The 22,823-nt window shown below is 47.5% G+C and overlaps 1 protein-coding gene across 5 annotated transcripts in view; it reads left to right on the top strand.

The window, feature by feature from the left end:
* The window catches only part of TOM1L2 (target of myb1 like 2 membrane trafficking protein), a 118,678-nt gene that overhangs the window by 58,947 nt on the left and 36,908 nt on the right, over nucleotides 1-22,823 (top strand). For all 5 annotated transcript variants that reach the window (XM_081271202.1, XM_081271201.1, XM_081271200.1 and 2 more), the window contains exons 2-4: nucleotides 3,555-3,639; nucleotides 11,657-11,735; nucleotides 16,149-16,298. In XM_081271202.1, coding sequence (XP_081127328.1) covers nucleotides 3,555-3,639; nucleotides 11,657-11,735; nucleotides 16,149-16,298 — 314 coding nt within the window. The remainder of the gene's footprint in view (nucleotides 1-3,554; nucleotides 3,640-11,656; nucleotides 11,736-16,148; nucleotides 16,299-22,823) is intronic.

Genomic DNA, 22,823 nt, shown 5'->3' with positions numbered 1-22,823 from the left:
TGCTGTGCTGTGACAGATACAGAGCAGGCAGGACGATGAGATAAGCCAGTGAGAACCAGCCAGAGATTGTGCTCTCCCAGAGGGAACTACCAAGGCTCTGCCTCTCTCTGCCCAGCTGGAGAGAGCACAGGGAGGGCATGATGTGGAACAGTGGTCCTTAATCTTGGCAGCATGTCACAATCACTCAGGAAACTTTCTAAAAATACTGATACCTACCCCCTCCTATGCCAATTAAATCCAAACCTCCGGGTCATGTGTGTCTCAGAAGCTCTTCGGGCGGGTCTCTTGTACAGCCAGGCTGAAAACCACTGACTTGGGGTCCTTCCTCGGACACCAGCAGATTGTGCAGTTACCAAGTGCTAGACACTGGAGCACACAGGAGGGAGGCGAGTCCGACTTAGTCCCCACGCCAATGGAGCTCACAGCTGGCGGGGCCCTCATTCTGGTTGATCCTGAGCTCCTAGGCTGATCCCCATTTCTTCTCTGGGTCTTAGGTTTCCTGTCAGATGAGGCAACAGGCCTGAATTTTCTCTGATTCCCACTTCCTTGTTTCTTCCAACCCAAAAGTCTGTTAGCCTATGTATATTCTTTCTTTTTTTGGTGATTTTTTTAAAATTGAAAAATATACATAACGTACAACTTTTTCATTTTCACCATTTTTAAGCGCACGGCGCTATGGTGCTGAGTACATTCATATCCTTGTGCGGCCATTACCACCATTCATTTTTCAGAATACTCTCATCTTCCCAAAATGAAACTGTCCCCCTTAAACACTGACTCCCCACTTTCCCCTTCCCTCAGCCCCTGACAAGCACTGATTTGTTTTCTGTCTCTGTGACTGTGACCACTCCGGAGACCGCACAGGCATGGAATCAGAGAGTATTTGGCCTTTTGTGGCTGGCTTATTTATTCTACTCAGCTCTCAGCATAATGTCCTCAAAGTTCTTGTTTTGTTCTGTTGGTGCTGGCATGGAACCCAGGTGTATGGCTAAATTGCTGAGGGTCTCACTCAGTTGCCCAGGCTAGCCTCGAATTTGTGATCCTCCTGCCTCAGCTTCCCAAGTCACTGAGATTACAGGTACCTACAATACCACGCCCAGCAGCTCAGTTATGTTTTAGCATGTGTTAGAAGTTTATCTTTTTTAAGGCTGAATAATAGTCTATTATATGAATAGACTATGTTTTTTAAAATCCATTTACCTGTGAATGGACAGCTGGATGGTTTCTACTTTCTGGCCATTATGAATAACGCTGCTATGAACATGGGTATAGAAGTATCCTTGCTTTCCATTCTTTTGAGTATATACTCAAAAGACCTAATGGATCTTATGGTAAGTTTGTGTCTAATGTTTCGAGGACCCCACATACTGTTTTCCATAGTGACCACCCTGTTTTACATTCTTGTCAACAGTACAGGGAGGTTCCAGTTTCTCCACATCTTCACCAACACTTATTGCTTTTTTATAGTAGCCATCTTAATGAGTATAAGATGATTTGCATTTTGATTTGCATTTCCTGAATGCTTAGTGATGTTGCAATATCTTTGAATTATATGTGACCCATTTGTATATCTTCTTTGGAGAAATGTCTATGTATGTACTTTCTTTTTTTGGTGCTTTTTTTTTTAAATTGAAAAATATACATAACGTACAACTTTTGGGTTCTTTCCCCCATTTTATTTAAAAAAAAAATTTTTTTAGTTGTTGATGGAACTTTATTTCACTTATCTGTTTTTTTTTTTTTTTTTTTAAATATGTGGTGCTGAGAATCAAGCCCAGTGCCTCACACATGCTAGGCAAGCGCTCTACCACTGAGCCACAACCCCAGGCCTCTTTCCCCCATTTTTTAATTGGGTGGGATTTGGTTTTTAAGTTGTAGGCTTTGTATATTCAGAATATTTGCCTTTTATCATATATATAATTTGCAAAGATTTTTCTCCCATTCCATAGGTTGCTTTTTTACTCTGTTGATAGTGTACTTTAATTCACAGAAGTTTTTGTTGATTGGTTGATTGGCTGGTTTGTGGGGATCAAACCCAGAGAAGCTGAACTATATCCCGTTACTTTTTATTTTTTATTTTGAGACAGAATCTTACTAAGTTTCCGAGGCTGATCTCAGTCTTCTGACTAGCTGAGCTTACGGGTGTGCACCATCACACCTGGCGGAAGTTTTAAATTTTGATGCAGTTCAATTTTTCTTTTTTTTTTCTTTTGCCTTTAACATTATATCCCTTGAATCATTGTTAAATCTAATGTCACAATGACTTTTATAGTTTTCACTCTTATGTTTACATCTTTAATTCATTTGGAGCTAAGTATAAGATAAGGGTCCAACCTCATTCTATTGTATGTGGAGAGCCAATTTTTTTCAGCATCATTTGTTGAAAGGATTGTCCTTTCTCCATTGAATGGTCAGAAGATTGTTTTGTGGATGAAATAAAACAATATACATTTTATGAAATAAAACATGTAACATACTGTGTGTGTTCGCTTTCTGTCACTTTGACAAATACCTGAGAAAAACAGCTAATAAGGAAGAAAGATTTCCTTTGGCGCCTAGTTTCAGAGGTTTCAGTCCATGGTTGGTTGACTGTGTAGATGAGAATCACATGGTAGAGCAAAGAAAGGAAAGGCTGGGTTCCCCGAATCTCCTTAAGGGCACACCCCCAGCAACCCAATTTTCATCCACTAGGCCTCACTTTCCAAAGGTTCCACCATCTCCCAGTAGTACCACAGACTGGCAACCACGCTTTTAACATATGGGCTTTTGGGGGACATCTAAGATCCAAACCATGATGACAAACCTAATAAGCAGCCTACCAAATGATGCTCCCTTTTTCCACCTTCTTTTCTGAAATGTGTTTTATTTTATTTTATCTTTTAGTTTTAGGTGGACTCAATATCTTTATTTTCACATTTACATGGTGCTGAGGATCGAACCCAGTGCCTCACACATGCTAAGCGAGTACTCTACCACTGAGCCCCAACCTTAGCCCCTAAAATGTGGTTTTTAACTGCAGCAGTTCATCTTTAGTCATTGTGATAACAAGTACCTATAGAGGACTGACTGACTGTCATGTTGTATTTCACATATATTAACCCATTTAATTTTATAACAATTCTGTGGGAGTAGGTACTGTAGTTTTGGCATGTAGAGGTTAAGTAATTTGCCCAAGGTTACATAACTAGTAAGTTATGGGGCCTATATTCAAACCCAGGTGGTTTGGCTGCTGAACCTGTGGGTGCATATACTTGACATGCTCATGTGTTGGGTGATTTGTGATGGCTCGGGCTAGAGCTTTCTGGTCTGGAATTTAGAGAATGAAGGGCCTTGTCATGACCCTGGCCCCCGGGCTCACTTATGATGCTTTGAATCATAAGTGGAAATTAAATCATGAGTGTTCTTTCATGAAAGCAGCACCCTCAGATTGGATCCATCGGCTCAGCCCATCTGCTTGGGCAGAGAATGTGTGGTTCTGGTCTCGTCTCTCATTTCCTTCCTGGGTCTCCTTATTCCAGGAGAAATGTAAAACAGTGTTCTCTATGATTTCACAGAAAAGGCAACTGATGGCTCCCTGCAGAGTGAGGACTGGACATTGAACATGGAGATCTGTGACATCATCAATGAGACGGAAGAAGGGTATGTGTCCCTGCCAACCGCCCCCCACCCCCCGCCAAAGCCTCCCTCTACTCTCTGGGGTCACTCAGAGCTGGTCAGGGCTCAAGGATGGTGGGTTCGACTTCCAGTTTTGTTTTAGTCTGTTCACTGATAAGCCATTGATTGTGTTTTTTTTTTTCCATCTGTTTCTATCCCTCCTCCCCCAACCTGGTAATCACCTGCTTTGAATCATAAGTGGAAATTAAACTGCTTGGTTACCCAGTCCCTAGCGGCTGTTCGTCTCTATTACCAAATCTTTACCTTTCCTGCCCTCCTCTCAGCCTCTGCAATCTCTTGGCAAATGTGGGGCTATCTCTGCCCTGGTTTGTTGGTCAAGAGACCCAGGAGTCACAGAAGGCAATCCAGAGTGTGGTCAGACAAGGCAGGGAATGAGCAAGGGGCACTCATGCACAGACCAGCTGAGTGTTTCTGGCATGGGTGACTTAACCCATGACGTGCCCCACTTGTGCTCCTGCACTCCTGGATCTGTTTGTTCTTACTGTTCCTTGTGTTATCTCCTTCTACTTTAAAGTCCACTCTATTTGTACTTCTTCTAAACTACTCTGTGTTTATCCCAGTTCCACACTATAAGCCCTTTATTTACAGTCACTATGCCTTCTTCTATTGCCAGGTGATTCTTGAGGATTTCCCATGCTCTTCTCCACTATAAGATGGCTAAGTCCCTTCCCAAGCAGCAGAAAAACCCCACAATTTGGTCCGATAGTAGGGTGCCCATATGCTTCCTGACCCTTCCTAGAGGGCTTCTGACTGCTGGGTCCTGACTGTGCAAGAACAGTTGGGACCCAGGCAAACCTGTGAATCTTGGTAGTTAACTTACTATCCCTCCATATATGAAATGGCCAATTACTTAACTTCAGAAGGTTGGACCTGCTTTCATTCAGCAGATATTTGTGACATGACTGCCTTGTGCCAGGTCCTGTTTTAAGTAGAAGTAGCATAGCAGTAAGCAAGTCAAACTCCTTCCCTGCCCTCGAGGAGCTGCTAGTCTAGAGTGGGAAGGTGGGCTGTGAAGAAGATAATTAAAACACAGATGGGGACAGGCGGGAGCAAGAATAGAGAAGGCTGGGAATTAGCAATTTTAAATAGTAATCAAGGAAATCTCACAAGAAGGTGACCTTGAACAAAGTCTTGAAGGAGATGAGGGAGTGAGGATTATACCAAGGAAGAACTATCCAGGCAGAGGGAACAGCAAGTCCAAAAATCCTAGGCAGAGTGTATCTGGTGTGTTTGAAGAATAGTAAGTAGCTCGATAGTAAAGGCCCAGGATGATGTCAAGGATGTGACGGCATCCAGAAGTGCAGGGCTGCGTAGGCACCAAGGTTGCTTCAGCTTTTGGTGAGAGGGAACTCACAGGGATGTTTGATCAGGAAGAGGCATGTTCTGATTTCCTGTCCACTGTGTTCAGAATGGCCTGGCTAGAGGCAGGCCAAGGCCAGAAGCAGACAAACCAGGTAGGTTCTTACAGTCATCCTGGTGTGGGTGAGCTTGAGGAGGGAAGTGATAGGGGAGAGAGTACGGAATGATTACATTCTGTATAGATTTAGAAGGTAGGGCCAATGGTATTTGCTGGTGTGGGATATGAGAAAGAGTCAAAAATAACTCCCAAGGTTGGAGCCTGCAGAGGCACAGGATGGAACTGCCACGTTCTGAGATGGGACAGACTTGAGGGGTCTGCTACCAGCTCAGCTCCCAGGAGAGATGCTACAGGGTGACTGCACAGGTGACTCTGGAGTTGGGAGCAGTGGCCTGCACTGGCCCTTACTCTAATACCATAATCACTGGAAACAGCCTGGCTTCCTTCCTTCAGACTTTCAAGCTCTTCTTTTTCTGGTGAATTGCACAAATACCTATGTAGCTTGAGGGCAGGGGCAGGAACTCTGGGTTCCTTTATTCCTTGCATCCCTTTCAGTTGCCACTTATTTATTCATCTATCCAGATATCCAGCTGTGTTTAGCCCCTACAGGTGGAGGGTTAGACTCCAAGATGCCAAAGGGGATGTGCCAGCCTGTCTTCGAGGGCTTACCTGGGAGCACTGTTGGGACTGTGGCCAAGGCCTGTGCCCAATGCCATGGGCTCTGAAAGAGAGGCAGGTGCAGAGGTGTCCTGGAGGCTTTAGTCTGGGGCTTAAGATTGACAGGATGAAAAAAGTGTGCTCTGTAGCTCAGGGTGGCATACAAAGGGTCAGTGAGTTGAAAGATACACTTATGGTCTTGGATGCACGGGGCAAAGAGGGAACATCTGGAATCAGGCTGGAAAGGAGGTCCAGGTCAGGTGTGTCCTTTTCTCATCTGCTCTGTTCTTCCAGGCATCTGCTTTCACCCTTTTCCCTCCCATCTAGACCCTGCCTCAGATCTTGGCAAGCCACCTGTTGCCAACAAGTCTCAGGGACTTCTCAGGCTCTTAGGGTGAAAACCCTCAGCCACGCCTCTCTGCAGCTCCACTCCAGGCCCTTCAGCCCCACTGATCTTTCAGCTCCTTGAATTCTCTGCATTCCTATCCCCAGTTTAAAATTCTCCACAATATGAACATCATACAAATATGTCCACAACTCTCCTTTCTCAGTGAATTGCACAAATAGTCTGTGGCTTGAAGGCAGAGCAGGAACCTTTCCAAAGGGGCTGACCTGGTGCTTGCTATCTCAAGCTGAAGCTCACGGACAGTCCGGATACCCATTCCCTCTGGTGGCCCAGGCTCCTGCTGATGCATGTTTGAGTGAGAGAGGATTTTTCATCTTACCTCAATTATGAGATTGTTGTCTTAAGTCCCTTCCCAAGTGGGAGAAAAAAAAACCACGAGTTGGGCTGATGGGATGTGCCCACCCATTCTCTCTTGGTCCTCTCTGGAGAGCTTCTGACTACTGTTCCTTGTTTTCCCCAGCTGGCCATTTTCTCTAAATGGTGCCCAACACTCACAGGATCTGGGCTCAAACCTTGCTTCACTGGCACTGGTCCCCTTCCCTCCAATTTGGACAAGTCCTCTGTTAGGTGATTCCATAGTACCTGATATTATACTTAAGTTCATCCCAGTTTAAACTTATGCATCAGCGTGAGATCAGTGTCTGTCTTGTGCCACAACCCCTGCTAGTCTGTAGGCTCCACAAGGGCAGGAGGAATTCCATCTCTTTTATCACTAGGTTAGCCCTAATCCTAAGAACAGCATCACATGATCTGCTCTCAGTAAATATTTGTTGAGTAAGGGAATAAATGAATAAAGTCCCTCAGGCGCTCACAGTCTTATGAGGGATGCAGGCATGTAAACATAATCATAACACAGCATGACAAGGGCAGAGAGAGAGAAAGAAGCTCAATATGGCTGTGGAGACGGACTAATGCAGTAGCCACCAGCCAGCCTGGAGGCTGTCAACAGCAAAGCCTTCTTGGAGGAGGAAGTAACACCCAAATGGAGTCTTCTAGGGTACCAGGGCACCTTCTAGGAGAGGCAGGTGGATGACGGGGTGGGCCGTGGGGGCAGGGGGTGGAATCCCCAGGCTGCAGAGCAGTGTGTGCAGCAGACATAGGAAGCATAATGTGGTGGATGGATTAACAGTGCGAAGCCTGGAGCCATCTGCCTGGACTGGAAACCTAGGTCACTGTTCACTTGTTGAATGACCTCGGGAGACGTTACATTTCCCTGTCTCAGTTGGTCTTGCTGTTTATAGGCTGGGGTTACTAACAGTACCTTATCTTATAGGGTTGTTATAAGGATTAAAGGAATAAATATACATGAAAGATCTGTCTACATGACTATGTCCACATTCCTATGTTAGTCAGCTTTTCATTACTGTGACAAAATACCTAAGATGATTGACTTTTTTTTTAAAAAAAGAGAAATGCCTTAGTTTAGCTTATAGTTTTAAAATTTTGAGAGGTTTTAGTTCATGGTTTGTTGGCTTTTTGCTTTGGGGCCTGTGATGAGGCAGTACATATGGCAAGAATGCATGTAGCAGAGGAAGCTGCTCCCTTCATGGTGGCTGGGAGGCAAAGAGGGATAGGAAGTGCCCAAGATGCACTTCAAGGGCACCTCCAATGACCTAATTTCCTCCCACCAGACCCTACCTTCTAAAGGTTCCACCTCCTCCCAATAGCACCACAAGCTGGGGTCCAGGACTTCACCATATGGGCCTTGGGGGCCATAGAAGATCCAAACTACAGCATCATGCTATGTAGATGGATTTGCTCCTTATCCTTTAAGGATTTCCACTGCCCAAAACCATCATCATCACTTTCATTTGTGGTAGGAGTTATCTGGCCAGTCTTTGGGAATGATCTGCGTGGCTTCGCTGTCTGACCCTGTCTGCTCTTCTCTTTTGTATATGTGTGAGTGTATGTGTGCCTGAGCCTGTGTCTGTCTGCCATTTTCTGAGCAGTTGCCCTGTGCCAGCCCCCATGTCCAGCCCTAGATTGCATCATTTCATGCAGCACCCAACAGTCCTATAAAATAGGGACAGCCAGTTTTCATGGTGAGGAGGCTGAGGCCACAGTGGTTTGGTCTTTTTCCAGAAGCTTCACAGCATAGTAAGATGGGAACCTGTAGGATGCAAACCTGGGCTCACCTGGGTCCAGTCACCGAAGCTCTGCCTAAATTTCCTGTATTTTTTGCAGAGCATTTTTTTTTTAAACTGGAGACCATGGCCTAACTTCCCCCCACCAGACCCTACCTTCTAAAGGTTCCACCTCCTCCCAATAGTACCACAAGCTGGGGTCCAGGACTTCACCATTGGGCCTTGGGGGACATACAAGATCCAAACTACAGCATCATGCTATGTAGATGGACTTGCTCCTTATCCTTTAAGGTCCTGGTAGGTGCATATTGGTGAACTGCCCCACCGGCCTCTCCCTGGGCTCTCCTCAATTTCCAGGGCTGAGGTCACCTTTGGCCTGAGGAACTCTGATGCCTGAGGCCTTGTATGACAATCCAGTGTTCATTAACCTTGAGTGCCTGACTGTTTGAGACCCTGTTTAGCAGGCTTTGCCCCAGACCTACCTAATTAGGACACACATGTGTATTTGGGAATTGCTCCCCAGGCAATACTGGTCTGCAACTCTGATAAGGATCTTCTGACCTGGGTCATTTTCATGACCATCTCTTCCCCAGTTCACTGAGTCTTTGTCTGCACTGTAGCCTCTACGCTGGAGGGACACAGAAGGAGCAGAGCGAGATCATGGCTGAGCGTGTGTGTGTGTGTATGGGTGTGTGTTTTCAGGGTGATCGAGGAGGGGCAATGGGAAATGAGAATGCTTCTCAGAAGAGCAGGGCTTCTCAGAAGAGCAGGTCTGGAACTGAAGCCCCAATGGTCTACAGGCCCTGGGGACCAGTGATGAGCTTGCTGTATGCCTGGAAAGCATGGCTCTCAGGAGTCCAGGGTGGGAGGGGACTGCAGAGGTGGGATCATGGGGACCTAGGGGACTACCATGACAGGCCTGGCCTTTCCAGTGAGTGCTCCTGAGGTTTGATGCCTCTTACACTTGCCTGATCTCTCCTGCCTGCTCCATCAGGGCCCTTGACTCAGCTTATCTTGCCTTCTCTGGTTTTCTTTCTTTCTTTTTTTTAATATATATATTTTATTTTTTAGTTGTTCATTATTTATTTTTATGTGGTGCTGAGGATCGAACCCAGGGCCTCGCATGTGCTAGGCGAGCGCTCTGCCGCTGAGCCACAAGCCCAGCCCTGGTTTTCTGATTCTAGCTGTCTAATCTGCAGCAGCTCCTTGAGACTCTGCAGTTCCTCTGACTGACTGTGATGCTCCTCTCTGAAGCTTCTCCCCTGGGGACAGAGATAAATACTTGCTCTTGTGTTCGCCCAATCACTCTCAGGCAGCACTTCCCACAGCCTGGGGATGAATTTTCAGTTTAAACCTAACCGGGAGCCTGCTGTCTGTCTGATTGCCCCACTGCCTGAGAGCTGGTTCTGCCAGCACAAGTGCTTGCTGCCCTTGGAGGGAAAGCTGTGTCCATTTTTTCTGCTCCATGTAAGTTCAGGAGGCGAGGAAAGAGACTGCACTGAGAGGGATGGCAGCTGCAGGTCTTGTGGGTCTGGGTTGACCATGGATTGGCAGAGCCCTTGAGAGAGGAAATCAGTCTGTGCACCTGGCCAATAACTGCTGACTTTCACTAGCTCAGCCCATCACAGCATAGAACTACTGCTCAAGTCCCGTATTTGCAGAAATCAGCATCCCCGTTTGGAAACTGCAGCCATACAGCAAACATACTTGGCCAGGACCCATTCCCATCCCATCAGGTCTTTGACTCAGGAGCCAAGAATTCCCATAGGGCGGCTATGTTTCAAGTTGGGAATGGGAAATGGAGGTTCAGGGCATTTAAATTTTTTCCAGAAGCCTTGCTGCTTACTGTGTCTTTCCCTGTGAATTAGGCCAATTGGCAAAGCTTCCACCCTCCCCTCCCCTGACTTCCTTATACACACTTGAAAGGACATCTCCATTTGGTAAATAGAGTACAAATATGTTAGAACTGTAGAAGTAGGAGGACCCAGACTCTCAAACACTCATCCTAGGAGAGAGGGAGATACAGTGACACATCTTTTAGTGGGAGACAGGAGCCCGCTTGTGATAGCAAAGGGCTGCCCTGCAGCTGGGTGGGGCTCCCCAGAGTACAGGGTGGTGGGGCTCCAGGAGGCAGGGGCTCTGTGCCTGGGGCAGCTCTTAGAACCACAACTTTCTTGAATCCTGGATTAGAATAAATTAAATAATGTCCAGGCGCAGTGGTGCATGCCTGTAACCCAGCGGTTCAGAAGGCTGTGGCAGGAGAGCTGAAAGCAAGGTGCTAAGCAACTCAGTGAGACCCTGTCTCTAAATAAAATACAAAATAGGGCTGGGGATGTGGCTCAGTGGTCAAGTGCCCCTGAGTTCAATCCCTGGTACCAAAAAAAAAGAAAAGAAGAAGAAGAAAGAAGAAAAAGAAAGAAATAATAAGTTAAATAACATGTTAGAGCCAAGCTTTCCTTGTGTGCTTGGAGGACTCCTCAGGATCCCAACCCTCAGTTATAACCGTAATTTAAGAAAGAAATCAAAAAGCTATCAATTTAGGAACAAAGAATATGGCCCATTTATAAACTGGGACTGCCTATGATTCTGTAGAATTCCTCATGGGAATCCACATCATCTCTATAACCTGAAATCCCAGAAACCCTTGGGCTTTGAGGAGCCTCACTGAGTTTTCTGTGGCAGAAGGAGTTCCATCATGGGGCTAGAAGGAATGGAAGCTTCAGCAAAGATCTAGCCATATCTCTCTTGTGGTTTGGAAAAACTCTTTCCAGTGCCCCCATCCACCAGTGGGTTAGTTACTATTTTGAGGAAACAACATGTATTTTGTGATACAAAATTGAAAATGTCTGCAAAAAGTGACTCCAATGAAAAATCCCCCACTACCTCCACTACCCATTTCCCCTTCTTGGGGGCAACCACTGTTACCAGGTTCTTATCGTGCCCTGCAGAGACGCTCTTCTTGACCTGGACATGTACTGCATATATCTTTGCTGTACTTTTATAACAAATACCATCATACCTTATGTACTGTTCCACAAAAAACTTTGTGCACATCTTTTAAAAAAAAAAATTTTTAGATGTAGTTGGACACAATACTTTTATTTTATTTATCTATTTTTATGTGGTGCTAAGGATCGAACCCAGCACCTCGCATGTGCTAGGCGAGCGCTCTACCTCTGAGCCACAAGCCCAGCCCCTGTGCACATGTCTTCAAGTTTGTTCCATAATAGTGTATAAGGAGTTTCTTTATTCTTTTTCCCAGCTGCCTAGTATTCCATTGTGTGGATGAGCCATGATGTAATTGAACTCATTTCCTATTGGTGGCCATTTGGTTTGCTTCCAGTCATGTACATTTACAAACATGGTGTGGTGAATAACCTTGTATATATGCTAGTTGATGCATGTGGGAGTGAATCTGTGGGATAGTACCCCAGAATGGGACTTGGGAGGATCTTACTATGCTTGTTCTTTTCTCAGGCCAAAGGATGCCATCCGGGCCCTGAAGAAGCGGCTCAGTGGGAACCGGAACTACAGGGAAGTGATGCTGGCGCTGACAGTGAGTGCTGCTCTCTATCCTTGTCTGCTCCACAGGGCGGGCCTTCCCTCTATCCACTTGGCACAGTCTCAGGCATGGGGTCTGTGCCACTGAAGTTCAGCAGAGCCTTCCGGTAGCACCCTTGGCTTTTCCTGCCCTACTCTGACATGGGAGTGAGCTTCCGTCTGGTAGATGTAAACCATCAGAAGATAAGGCGTGGACAGGTACAAAAGTCCAGAGCAGAGAAGCCAGAGGCTGGGGTTGGTCCCCTTCCTGCCACCAGCCTGCTCTGAGACTGTAGGAGACAGTTTTCTCTTTATAAAATGTTCACATGTGCTCTGGCATTCCTGTAGTCCAGCTACTCAGGAAGCTGAAGCAGGAGGATAGGATTGAAAGTTCAAGGCCAGACTGGGCAACTTAGGGAGACCGTTCTCAAAGTAAGTGTTTTAGTCCTCTTTTTCGCTGCTATGACTAAATGGTCCAACCAGCACAAATGATAGAGGAGGAAGAGTTTATTTGAGGGCTCACAGTGTCAGAGGTCTTAATCCATAGAAAGCTGGTTCCATTCCTCGGGGCTCGAGATGAGGCTGAACATCATGGTGGGAGAGGGTGGCAGAGAGAAGCAGCTCACATCAATGGGGACCAGGAAGCAGAGAGAGAGTTTTCCTCTTGCCAGATACAAATATATATACCCCAAAGCTATGCCCCAGTGCCTGCCTACTCCAGCCACACCCCACCATGTTAGTTACCACTTGGTTAATCCCTATCAGGGGATTAATTCACTGATTGGGTTAAGATTCTCACAACCCAATCATTTCTCCTCTGAACCTCCTTGCATTGTCTCACACATGAGCTTTTGGGGGACACCTCACATTTAAACCATAGCAATAAGAATTTTTTAAAAGGCTTGGGATGTATGTCAGTGATATAGTACTTGCCTAGCATGTGCTAGGTCCTGGTTTCAATCCCTAGTATTGAAAAATTTTTAAAAAGGTTCACTTCTACCTATCCATTACCTGCCCTAGACTGTTAAACTTTCAGATACTGATACAGATGTTTATAGCAGTTTCCAAAATGGGTTTCATTATCTCCCTCGTACAGATGAGGAGACTGAGGCTCAGAGAGGTCTAGAGGTTTGGCCCAGCCTTCACAGCTAGTAAGGTATTGAGCTGTGGTTTGCCATTATAAAATGATCTTTTGTTTGGGGTAAAAACTGAAAATAGCTACAAGGGTTCTTGAAAACGTTAACTAAGTGACTCCTTTCAGGAAGAGTGGACCAGATTTTTGCCCTCCTTAAGATGTCAGAGAATTAAAAGGGAGACTTCAGCTGCTATTTCTGTCTTAAAAGCTAACAGTTTTTCAGATGTGGAAAAATCTGGGCCACAGTGAGTTCTTAGAATAGAAACTATAACAGGTCAGCATGTTGACTTCTCTGTAGGTTTGAAATAGTGGGTTATTTATCCAAAACAGCCATAACATGTTTCCTTTTAAAGCAACTATTTGGATTCATTGCCCAAGTAGACCCCAAAACTTATTAGGAGAGTTATCTCTGCCCGGGAATTGGGATGTGAACAGTAAAGGAGAAAATGCTAGTTGAGAAACAAAGAGTTGAAAGCTTTTATTTTTCTCAGAATTTGAGCCACTAAACCTAGTTCACTAAACCTGGAGTGATGCCCCAAATGAGTTGTTGATAACCCACACCACCAGGGGCTGAGCTCTGACAGGTCAGGGCATTTCCCTGGTATCTGAAACTTCTTCACAGGCCTGAACATCATCTGACTTTTCCTAATGGTTAGGTTTTGCTGCTCATTGATTGATGTCTTCAGGAGATCTGTGAATGTGCAGAGTCATTGTCCCTGTACTCAGGGCCTCACATGGCACATTTTGCATGGTCTCACATCTGCTCTGATGACTCCACATGCCCCATTAGTTGTTCTCAGTCTTCCTGCTTTCGTTCTTATATTTTGTATTTTTGGTACTAGGAATGGAACCCAGGGGGGCTCTACCACTGAGCTGCCCAGCCCTTTTTATTTTTTATTTTGAGACAGGGTCTCACTAAGTTGCTAAGGGTCTTGCTAAGTTACTGAGACTGACCTGAAACCTGTGATCCTTCTGCCTCAGCCTCCCGAATGGCTAGGATCTCGGGTGTCCACCACCACAGCCGGCTGTCCTCTTGGTTTTTGTTTCCTACCTTTGTGTCTGTTCCTGCCAAGTTTGTTAGTATTCACCCAAAATAGGAGCTAGAGACCCTGAAGGGCTGTCTGCTCAGGACTTTGTATATACACAGGAAGCGCCTGCTTCCGATCACGTCGGGCCCCTTTGGCTTACTCCACGGGTTTGGCTGCACCTTGGAAAATTCCCCCTGGTGTCTCATGGCTTATAAACCAGAGGGACAGATCTTCCCAGGGCCTTTTTGGCAGGTGACCTGAAGTCAGGAGGACCTGCTGTGTCTCCTGCTTGATAGGCTTTGGGCTGCTCTGCAGCACATACTCATCTGCTGGGGGTGTTCTCAAGGCCAGGCTGGGACACATTGACCTTGAGGTCTGCTGTCAATAGAACTGAGTGACATGCTCCCTAAAGGCAAGAAGAGTGTCCTTCCTGTGTCCTCCTTGGAAGAGGAGCTAGATCCCCAGGCCGCGCGAGGGCACTGCAGGAGAAATGGGGGAAGCAAAATTTCTGGCAGGCTGCTGAACTGCCAGGGGTGGAATGTCCCAGTGTGGCCTCCTAGGTGCATGACAACTCTGAGGCTCAGTTTCCTCATCTCTAAAATGGAAAAATACCCAACTCATGGGGTTATTTCAAGGGACAAATGAAGGGAGAAGAAATCTGGAGTATAATTACCTGTCATCTGAGAGATTCTCAGCTGGATGTGGCTCCTTGGAAGGGGGGCTTGTAGTTGGGGTGGTTCAGTGCCCTGGGGAAGTGGGAAGACCAGAGCTCCTAGGAAAGTGGTTCTGAGTTTCCGTGTTGCCTCTCACATTGACCAACAATTGGGCCTAGAACCATCTCTTCTTCTTTCTAAGCCTTTTAACTTTACAAAAATGAGGTAATAAAGTCCACTTTAAAGAGAACGAATTAGTTGTGAGAATGGAATGAAATTACATGTGATATGGAGAGATCCCTCCTAGTGCCTGGCATGTGGCAAGTATTCAGTCCACATCACAGTTCTGGAACTTCTACAGTCATGGTTTGTCAAGGTAAAGTCCAGCAGTCGGAACCAGACCTTGGAATGGCTGTGTAAGTTAACCTGTCCTCAGATGAGTTTGGGCACATGAGAATAACCAGGGCAGTCAGAAATGTCCTGTCACTGATGATGTACTTTCAAGGAGGCATTTCTTAGCCAGTTGACTGGGCACCAGAGGTAAGGGTGGCATGGAACGGACCAGGTAATCCTATGGGTTGATTTCCAAAGAGCTGAGAGGGGCAGAGTTCTGTGTTCAAGGATGGAGAGGCCCTCCTGTGAGACCTTCTGAATTCCAAGGAGGTTCCTACTTATCCTATGAAAGAACAAGAAGCTGTTCCTTTATTCAAGTGGATAAGCAGTCTTCTGAATTGTAACTCATATATAATCGTAGTCTCTGTTGGTCCCCAACCCCACATGAGACACTGCTAACCACTTTACACATATTCTCTCTAATCTTCCCAACCATCCTGCAAGGGAGGACTCATTGTCCCCACTTGACAGATGAGGAAGCTGAGGCCCTGAGATACTTGTTCTGGGCTGCATAGGGAGATAGTGGCAGAACTGAATCTAGCCCACACCGGCCATCTGGTCAGAGCCTGTGTGCCAGTCTTTCTGATCAGCTGAGGCCTATAGACCCATCTGGACAAAGGAGTAGCAGGCAGCATCTGATTTGAACATGTACCATAAAGCCACTAGCAGCTGAGGCCCACAAACCATTTGTCAGGGTAGAAGATCCCTTGTCATTGCCAACTTTGCAGAAGCAGGGTATGTGGGGGGTGTGAGCATGTTTGGTTCCTCACATGTAAGGGCCAGTAACTCACCAGGCAATTTACGCTGTCACAGCAGCCTCCTCTTGTGACAGAGCCTGTCTCTCACTGGCTAATGTCTCACACCCAGAGGCCCAGAGGAGGAGTTAAAATGCTAATTTTCAGGGACCGCTCAGTCATTTTGATCCCATTAAAACACCAGCATCCTTCTCATGCAAAACCGGTGCCTCAATTACCAACTAATTGCCTGATTATTGTGCAGGGACAGGAGACTTCAGTCAGCAAGGAGCTGCTGTCATCCTCGAAGGGACAGCTGAATTAGAGTGTGGGAATGTGTGTGCATGGAGGTTTGGCTCTGGAGGAGACGTGTCAGAAAGATGATCTAGGAGCAAGACAGGGGATGGGGACCCCAGCTGCCCGCCTCAGGTCCTGGAGTCTTCTCCAGCTCTCACAGTGGTGACCCTGCCTCCCTCCCCCCATCAGGTGCTGGAGACGTGTGTGAAGAACTGTGGCCATCGCTTCCACATCCTAGTGGCCAACCGAGACTTCATCGACAGCGTTCTGGTCAAAATCATCTCTCCCAAGAATAACCCTCCCACCATTGTACAGGACAAAGTGCTTGCTCTGATCCAGGTAGGCTGGCTTCCCTCACCCAGTCTGTTGGGATAGAGTAAGATGGGGCCTCTACGGAGTCCTCGTGCTCTCCCACCATTTAGAGGGAAAAATGGAAGCTTCTGGCCTTAAATATTTATGGTGAAATACTTATTTTATTTATACTTATCCCACTGGAATGAAATCCAGAACAGTAGCTCTTTAACCAGTTGACAGAAGCTTCAAGAAAACTTCTGGGTGCTCGGCCCCATGCTGCCCACAAAGGTAGGCAGGTGTGGGGGCCTCAACAGTCCTCTGAGACAATGTGGAGTGGGAAGGGGCATGTTAGAGCTGTGTGCAGGGTTGGTGAGGTCATAGGGCAAGGGCCAACTCTGGGGTGGTGGGCATGGTATTAAGGGATTCCACTGAAGAGATGACATTTTTGTTGTACCCTGAAGAATGAGGAGGAACTTGGTGGAAAGGTCAGAGTGTGAGAGACATCACAGCATGTGCAGAGGCCTAGAAGCATCAGAGAGAGCAGTTGACTCATTTGGGGTGTCTTCATTATTACTGGCTCTGCAACAAATTATCCCCAAACCTAGCAGCTTGAAAACAAAAAAAAAAAGATTGTTTATGATAACATGGTTTCTGTGGGCTAAGCACTCTGAATCAGCTTGTTGGGTGAGTCTGCTTGGGGCCTCATGAGTATGCATTCATCTGAAGGCCGGACTTGGGCTGGAGGCTCCACTTCTAAGAGGTTACCTTCACATGGCTATTGGCGAGAAGCCTCGGTTTTTTTGCTAACTATTGGCAGAAATCCAAGTATAGGTCTTAATGATCCAGTCTCTGAAGTCACAAACCATCTCTCCTGTCTTATTCCGTAAGAAGATAATGACCAGCTCCAGTCTTTAGAGTGGGAAATTAAATCCCACCTCTTGAAGACATAGTGTCAAAGAATTTGTGGGCATGTTGGGAAAACCATCTCATGGGGAGCAGGGTATAATGAAGACTGTCTAGGACCAGGCTGGTGGTGGGCAGGGCAGGAAGGAGATGAGGCCAGAAAATATGCAGCACCTGTGGACTGTGAATGCTGAGGGGCTTAGGATTGGTCCTGTAGGCAGTGGGGAGCCATTGAAGGTTTCTGAGCTGGTCCGTGCACAGACCTGATTTTAGAGCACCTGGTAACAGGACACAAAAATCCTAGGAAAGCCAGGTGTGGTGGCGCATACCTATAATCCCACCACGTAGGAGGCTGAGGCAGGAGGATCGGAAGTTCAAACCCAGCCTCAGAAATTTAGCAAGGCCCTAAGCAACTCAGCGAGACCCTATCTCTAATAAAATATAAAAAAAGGGCTAGGAATGTGGCTCAGTGGTTAAGCCACCGATTTTGGTACCTGGGTTCAATCCCTGGTACAAAAAAAAGAAAAAAAATCCAGAAGGACATTTTAAAAATACATTTTTTTGTAATTATAGACAAACAGCATACCTTTGTTTATTTTTATGTGGTGCTAAGGATCAAGCCTAGTGCCTTACACATGCTAGGCAAGTGCTGTGCCACTGAGCTACAGTCCCAGCTCCTCCACAAGGACATTAACATAGCTAGTCACCCATATCAGCAGACAAAGTCAGACACAGTCTGCAAGTGTCAAGAGGAGACAGGAGACCACGCTAGGGGACGGGGAGTGGGTTTCCATAAGGGCAGAGGGAGGCAGCCAGACCCAGGTTGCTGAGCAGACAAAGCCATGTGGAATGGGCACAAGGGCTCTCCAGGGTGGTTGGTCACGAGACAGAGAGGATCAAGAGGGGCCAACTGAGGAGCTGCGGCGTCTGCCTGGAAAGTCCTGCCCAGGCTCTTGGAGAAGTCAGTTCCTATTCACCCTCAAACACCACAGAAGCCTCCTGGCCACCTGATTGAAAGTACACACACAGATTCTCTTTCCCTCTCACATCACCCTCTTTTATGGTCTCCAAGTGCAACTTTGCTGGTTTTTCTGTTGTCTGTGTCACTCCATTCCTTGAGAGTCAGGCTCAGTTGAATGTAGAGCAGTTGAATATGGAGAATGGATGGTCAATGAGTATTTTTTCAATGAAGTTCTGAGGTGGGGAGGGAGTAGGGATGACAGAAGAGTCCCTTTCTATGTTTCCTCTAGGGTGGCCTCTGGCACCTCACACACACATACACACACTTAGGGTTACACTTCCCCTTCCCCTACCCTTTCCTCTTTCCCCTCCACCCCCCACAGCCTCTCCTTCTGGGGCTACACTCCTCTGTACGCCCCCAGGGATTGCTGGCGGGAGAAGGATTACTGGCTTTCTCTTACTAAAGACAGAGCACCTCAGTCTGAACCCCTTATGCAGGGCTTACAGTGGCTGCAGACACAGCTCACCCTGAGGCTTGGCTGGGCCTGCTGGGGTACAGCTTACCCTTAGAGCAAGCACAGCCAAATCAAGGGGCATGATCTGCTGCTAGAAATAAAGCTTTCTTGTCTAATCATCACCTGCCCTGGTCCCAGCTCTTCCCAGTTTTTCCCTGCACTGCTTCTAACCTCAGGCAAGTATGGTAACTTCCTGGGCATCTGCCTCCTTATCTGAAAAATAGGGGCCAAATTCCTGCCTGCCTGTTCTCAGCCCTGGGCCTGTGAGGTCAGCCCATGCAGCACAGTAGCCCACACCCATGTCCCCAGGCCTCCCCCTGCTGGTCTGGCAGCAGCAGTGTGCACTGGCTCATGATGGCCTGAGCAGAATGGGGCCTCAAGGGACCTTGCTGGCTCCCATTCAGGCTGGACACACTGGATACAGTCCCCTGACCCAGCTGTGAAAGGCAGGGGGCTGGAGATGAAGATCCTTTAGGTGGGGACTGTTGATCTTCCACTCCAGGCTTTGCAATGTTCCTCAGGAGCCTGCACCTTTGTTGTGGTCATCCAACACAGACAAGAGCCGCACTCAGAGCTACTGGACAGTGTGGCTTCTGTAACAACAGGGTGGACCAATGAATAAATTTAGGGCACTCAGACTTTTTTTGCCTAGCACATGCTAGGCAGATGCTCTACCATTGAACCACATACCCAACACTTAAAACGGCTTTTCTAAAGTCTTCTGTGCCCTGAGGGAAATGGGTAATGGAGCTTGTCCTGTCATGTCACCTGTCCCTAGCTCACTGTCCCCCAGTTCCCTTCCTTGAGTGCTGGTCACAGATTTGGACAAAAGTGGCACTTCCAGTGGTGTATGTTTGCCATCTTCAGCCCCCATGGCCAACTGTGAAGACAATCTACTGGTACCCCACCCTACACTCAAACCTGTCCCTCATCAAGGTTTCTTGTGTCTTTAGGCTGCCCTCTAGACATCCACAGCCACCCTGTCACCAACCCCCCCAGAAAAACAATCCCGCGGGCCCATGTATTCCAGAGGGTCCTGACACTCAGAAAGCTGGAAGAAGAATGCCTTCTGTGTTCCCCGAGACCAAGCCCAGGGCATGAATTATGCATGGGCAGCATGGTTGTGGGACTCTGCACCCGACTCAGGTGCAAGGGCTCGGTGGATCACCCCCCACCCCCCAACCCCAACACGGTGTCTGCTCCTCTGGGTAGGGCTAGTCTCCCTGGTAGGCCAACTGAGAAAGACACAGGGAGCAGAAAACCCTGGTTCCAACCTCCCAGTGCTCCTTGATACTACAGGCTTCTCCACTGCCACCTTTCACTTCGCCCCTAAGGTTTCCTTGGCTGGTTTTGTTGCTCATGTTCTTCTCTCTTTCCTCACATGAAGTCTCATTCACTGAGAAGACAAGAATATTGCTCTCCCTCTACAGTCTCCCTCAGGCTTTCCCTTGTTGTTTTGAGGAACAGGAATGGAATCACCCTGGTAGAACAACCTCAGCCTGGCGGTGCCTCGCCACCCCACTGTCGGCACCCCAGCAATAGAGTCTAAAAATACTCTCCACTGAGGAAAGTGGGAAGGATCCAGGTGGTGTTGGAAGTGGGGGCAGGAGGGCTGGAAGGGGCTGCAGGGGCTGTTTTCTTTGAAGGTGTCAGAGGCCTGGAGGCTGCCTCAGAATCCAGTGAAAAACACAACCACTAGATTCCCTTAAGTGAAGGCCTCTGACCACATTCTGTGTGGACAGGCAGCCCCCTAGGGACCCTGTCACAGGGATCAGGAAGTCTGAGCTGGGGACATAAGCAGAAGAAGACAGCCTCCTTTTGTCCACAGTTATCTCAGAACCCATAGTTTAAATCAGCAATTGTCTGTCAGTCTGAAAGTTGATGCCTGAAGACTGTCAAAACCCTGAGAGACACAGCAGTGAATAGGAGGGGGTTGTGTTTGTGTCTGCAGTTTGGCATACAGTCCAGAGAAATGAAGGAAATAAAAACATGAGCATATCTCCCCTTTATTCCCCTCACTAGACCTGCCTCTGGGGCCTTCAGCCTCCCAACACTGTAGCCACAGGCTACAGGAAAAGAGGGAATTATCTAAAGAGTGTGACTTCCTGTCAGATGGCCACTCAGTTCTTAACTGGCCAGTTCCTGTGATAGGGGACCCTGAGAGGATGCCAATGTTGCTGCTGCCATGACACTTGGCTTTTGGATAAGGCAGCCATCAGGGAGGCAGCCCTCGCCCTCCCCAACCCCCTGCTCCTGGGACTCCGGGCCAACCAGACCTCCCAGGATTTGCTCCCCCTCCCCAGGGAGGATTCTCCCCTGGCTCAGCCTCCAGTGGGGACCCATTAGCACTGTCATTTCAGTCTGTTGACAGCCTAAGTGGCCATCTTTCCTCTGTTCTCTGAAGTAGGAAAATAAGGATGCTTAGTAATTATGAGAACAGAATTCAGTTTAACCTGACAAATGTCAGCTGGCTGCCTTCTCTGTGCAAGGGCAAGAGACTGTCACCTTCTGGAGGTGGCTGACTTGGCTGGGGCAACAGGAGCAGTTACTTAGGCATGATCTAAGAAGATGTTGGAGACACACAGCATCCCTGGATTTCTCCCATCTCTGGATTTCCTCATATGACTGTTCCTTTAAAGTCCTCCCCACCCCCATGTGTTCCTCTGTTGGCATCAGAATCTTGTGCAGTGGAGATTGCTGTCAGGAACATATGCTCTGTTAGCAGCCATCTCACCCAGACTGCACAGGGGTCCCAGACAGGGGTTGGAATTGTGGCAGGTGGGGACAGGGCGCATTAGCCAAGATTGCTTGGCTGCAAATAACAGATGCCAACTCTGCTTGCCTAGGCAAAGAGAAGAGTTTGCCTTGACAAGGCAGGGCCCCTCAGAAGCCCAGGTTACTGAGGCCAGGAGTGTGTGGGCCTGAGAAAGGACAGAAGGGACCTGAAAGGCCTCTAAATTCTTTCCTTGTATATCTGCACCTCCTAGCATGCCCAGTGGCTCCTTTTCCAGAACACAGACTATCTCTGTCCCCTGGTCCTGGGCTGGCATGGGACTACATCCCACATTTTCAGAGGATAGTTTTCTTACCCTGAGCCTAGGGAAGAACTACTAGCAGGAGAATCCACAGACCCATCCTGTGATATGCATTTCCTCTCCAGACCTCTGGTGGCAGGCACAGCTACTAGGTGACTGAATGTAGGGGAGGAGTGCCATGGAAGAGGGCACCCAGGGAAATGTTCGTTGGCTAGAAAGAACAACATGGCATGGCTCTTTAGTCTGTCTTCTTGCAATCTCAAATTCAGCTTGGGTGTGAAGCCAGGGAAATAAACGGGGTCCCTGGAATTGTTTGTGCCTCTATAGAAATAGGCCTCGGGTGGCACCATAAGGCACCACCAAGCATTTTTCCCTCTTATTCTCCCCCAGGGGGCTGTGAATATGCTCTTTAGACTCTTGAGAATATATTTTTTTATTGTTGTTTTGTTTTTATTTTATTTGTGCTTGTGTGGTGCTGGAGTTGGAACCCAGGGCCTCGTGCGTGTTAGGCAAGTGCTCTACTACTGAACTATACCCCAGCCCCTAGCCTCTGAAGTTTAGACCCCAAATGAAAACACCAGAGCATTTTGAGGCTGCATCTCTGGACTCAGCTGAGTTTTCAGTGGGATAGATGCAATGGAGCAACCGACGGGCTCTGGGGCTGTGGTAAGGCAGGTGGAGGCAGCGTAGCTCTTCCAGCTGGGCCTTCCTGACAGCTTCTGTAGGCACCTTCAGTTCCCTTCAGAATCCAGAAGGAAGTGTTGGCCCAGACAGGCTGTCCTGATGCTGTGGTGGCGTTAAATCCCCAGGTATGCAAATTAAGGGCATCAAGGAAAGCCAGGCTGACAGTGCTGTGCATAGTAAGTGAGAAGCACTGGTGGTAATTAAGGAGGCTTTTTGGAAGCTGACCTTTTAACTTGGAATGGATCTGTTGGTTAAAGAGAGAGTTTCTGCTGAGTGCTGTGGCGCATGCCTGGAATCCCCACAGCTCAGAAGGCTGAGGCAGGAGGATCAAGAGTTCAAAGCCAGTCTCAACAAAAGCAAGGCACTAAGCAACTTAGTGAGACCCTGTCTCTAAATAAAATACAAAATAGGGCTGGGGATGGGGCTCAGTGGTCAAGTGCCACTGAGTTCAATCCCTGGTATCAAAAAAAAAA

Source organism: Spermophilus citellus, assembly GCF_964194105.1.
Source record: "Spermophilus citellus genome assembly, chromosome: 17".
NCBI lineage: Eukaryota > Metazoa > Chordata > Mammalia > Rodentia > Sciuridae > Spermophilus > Spermophilus citellus.
Note: the sequence above shows the minus strand (reverse complement) of the source record. Positions and strands in the feature narration are given on the sequence as shown.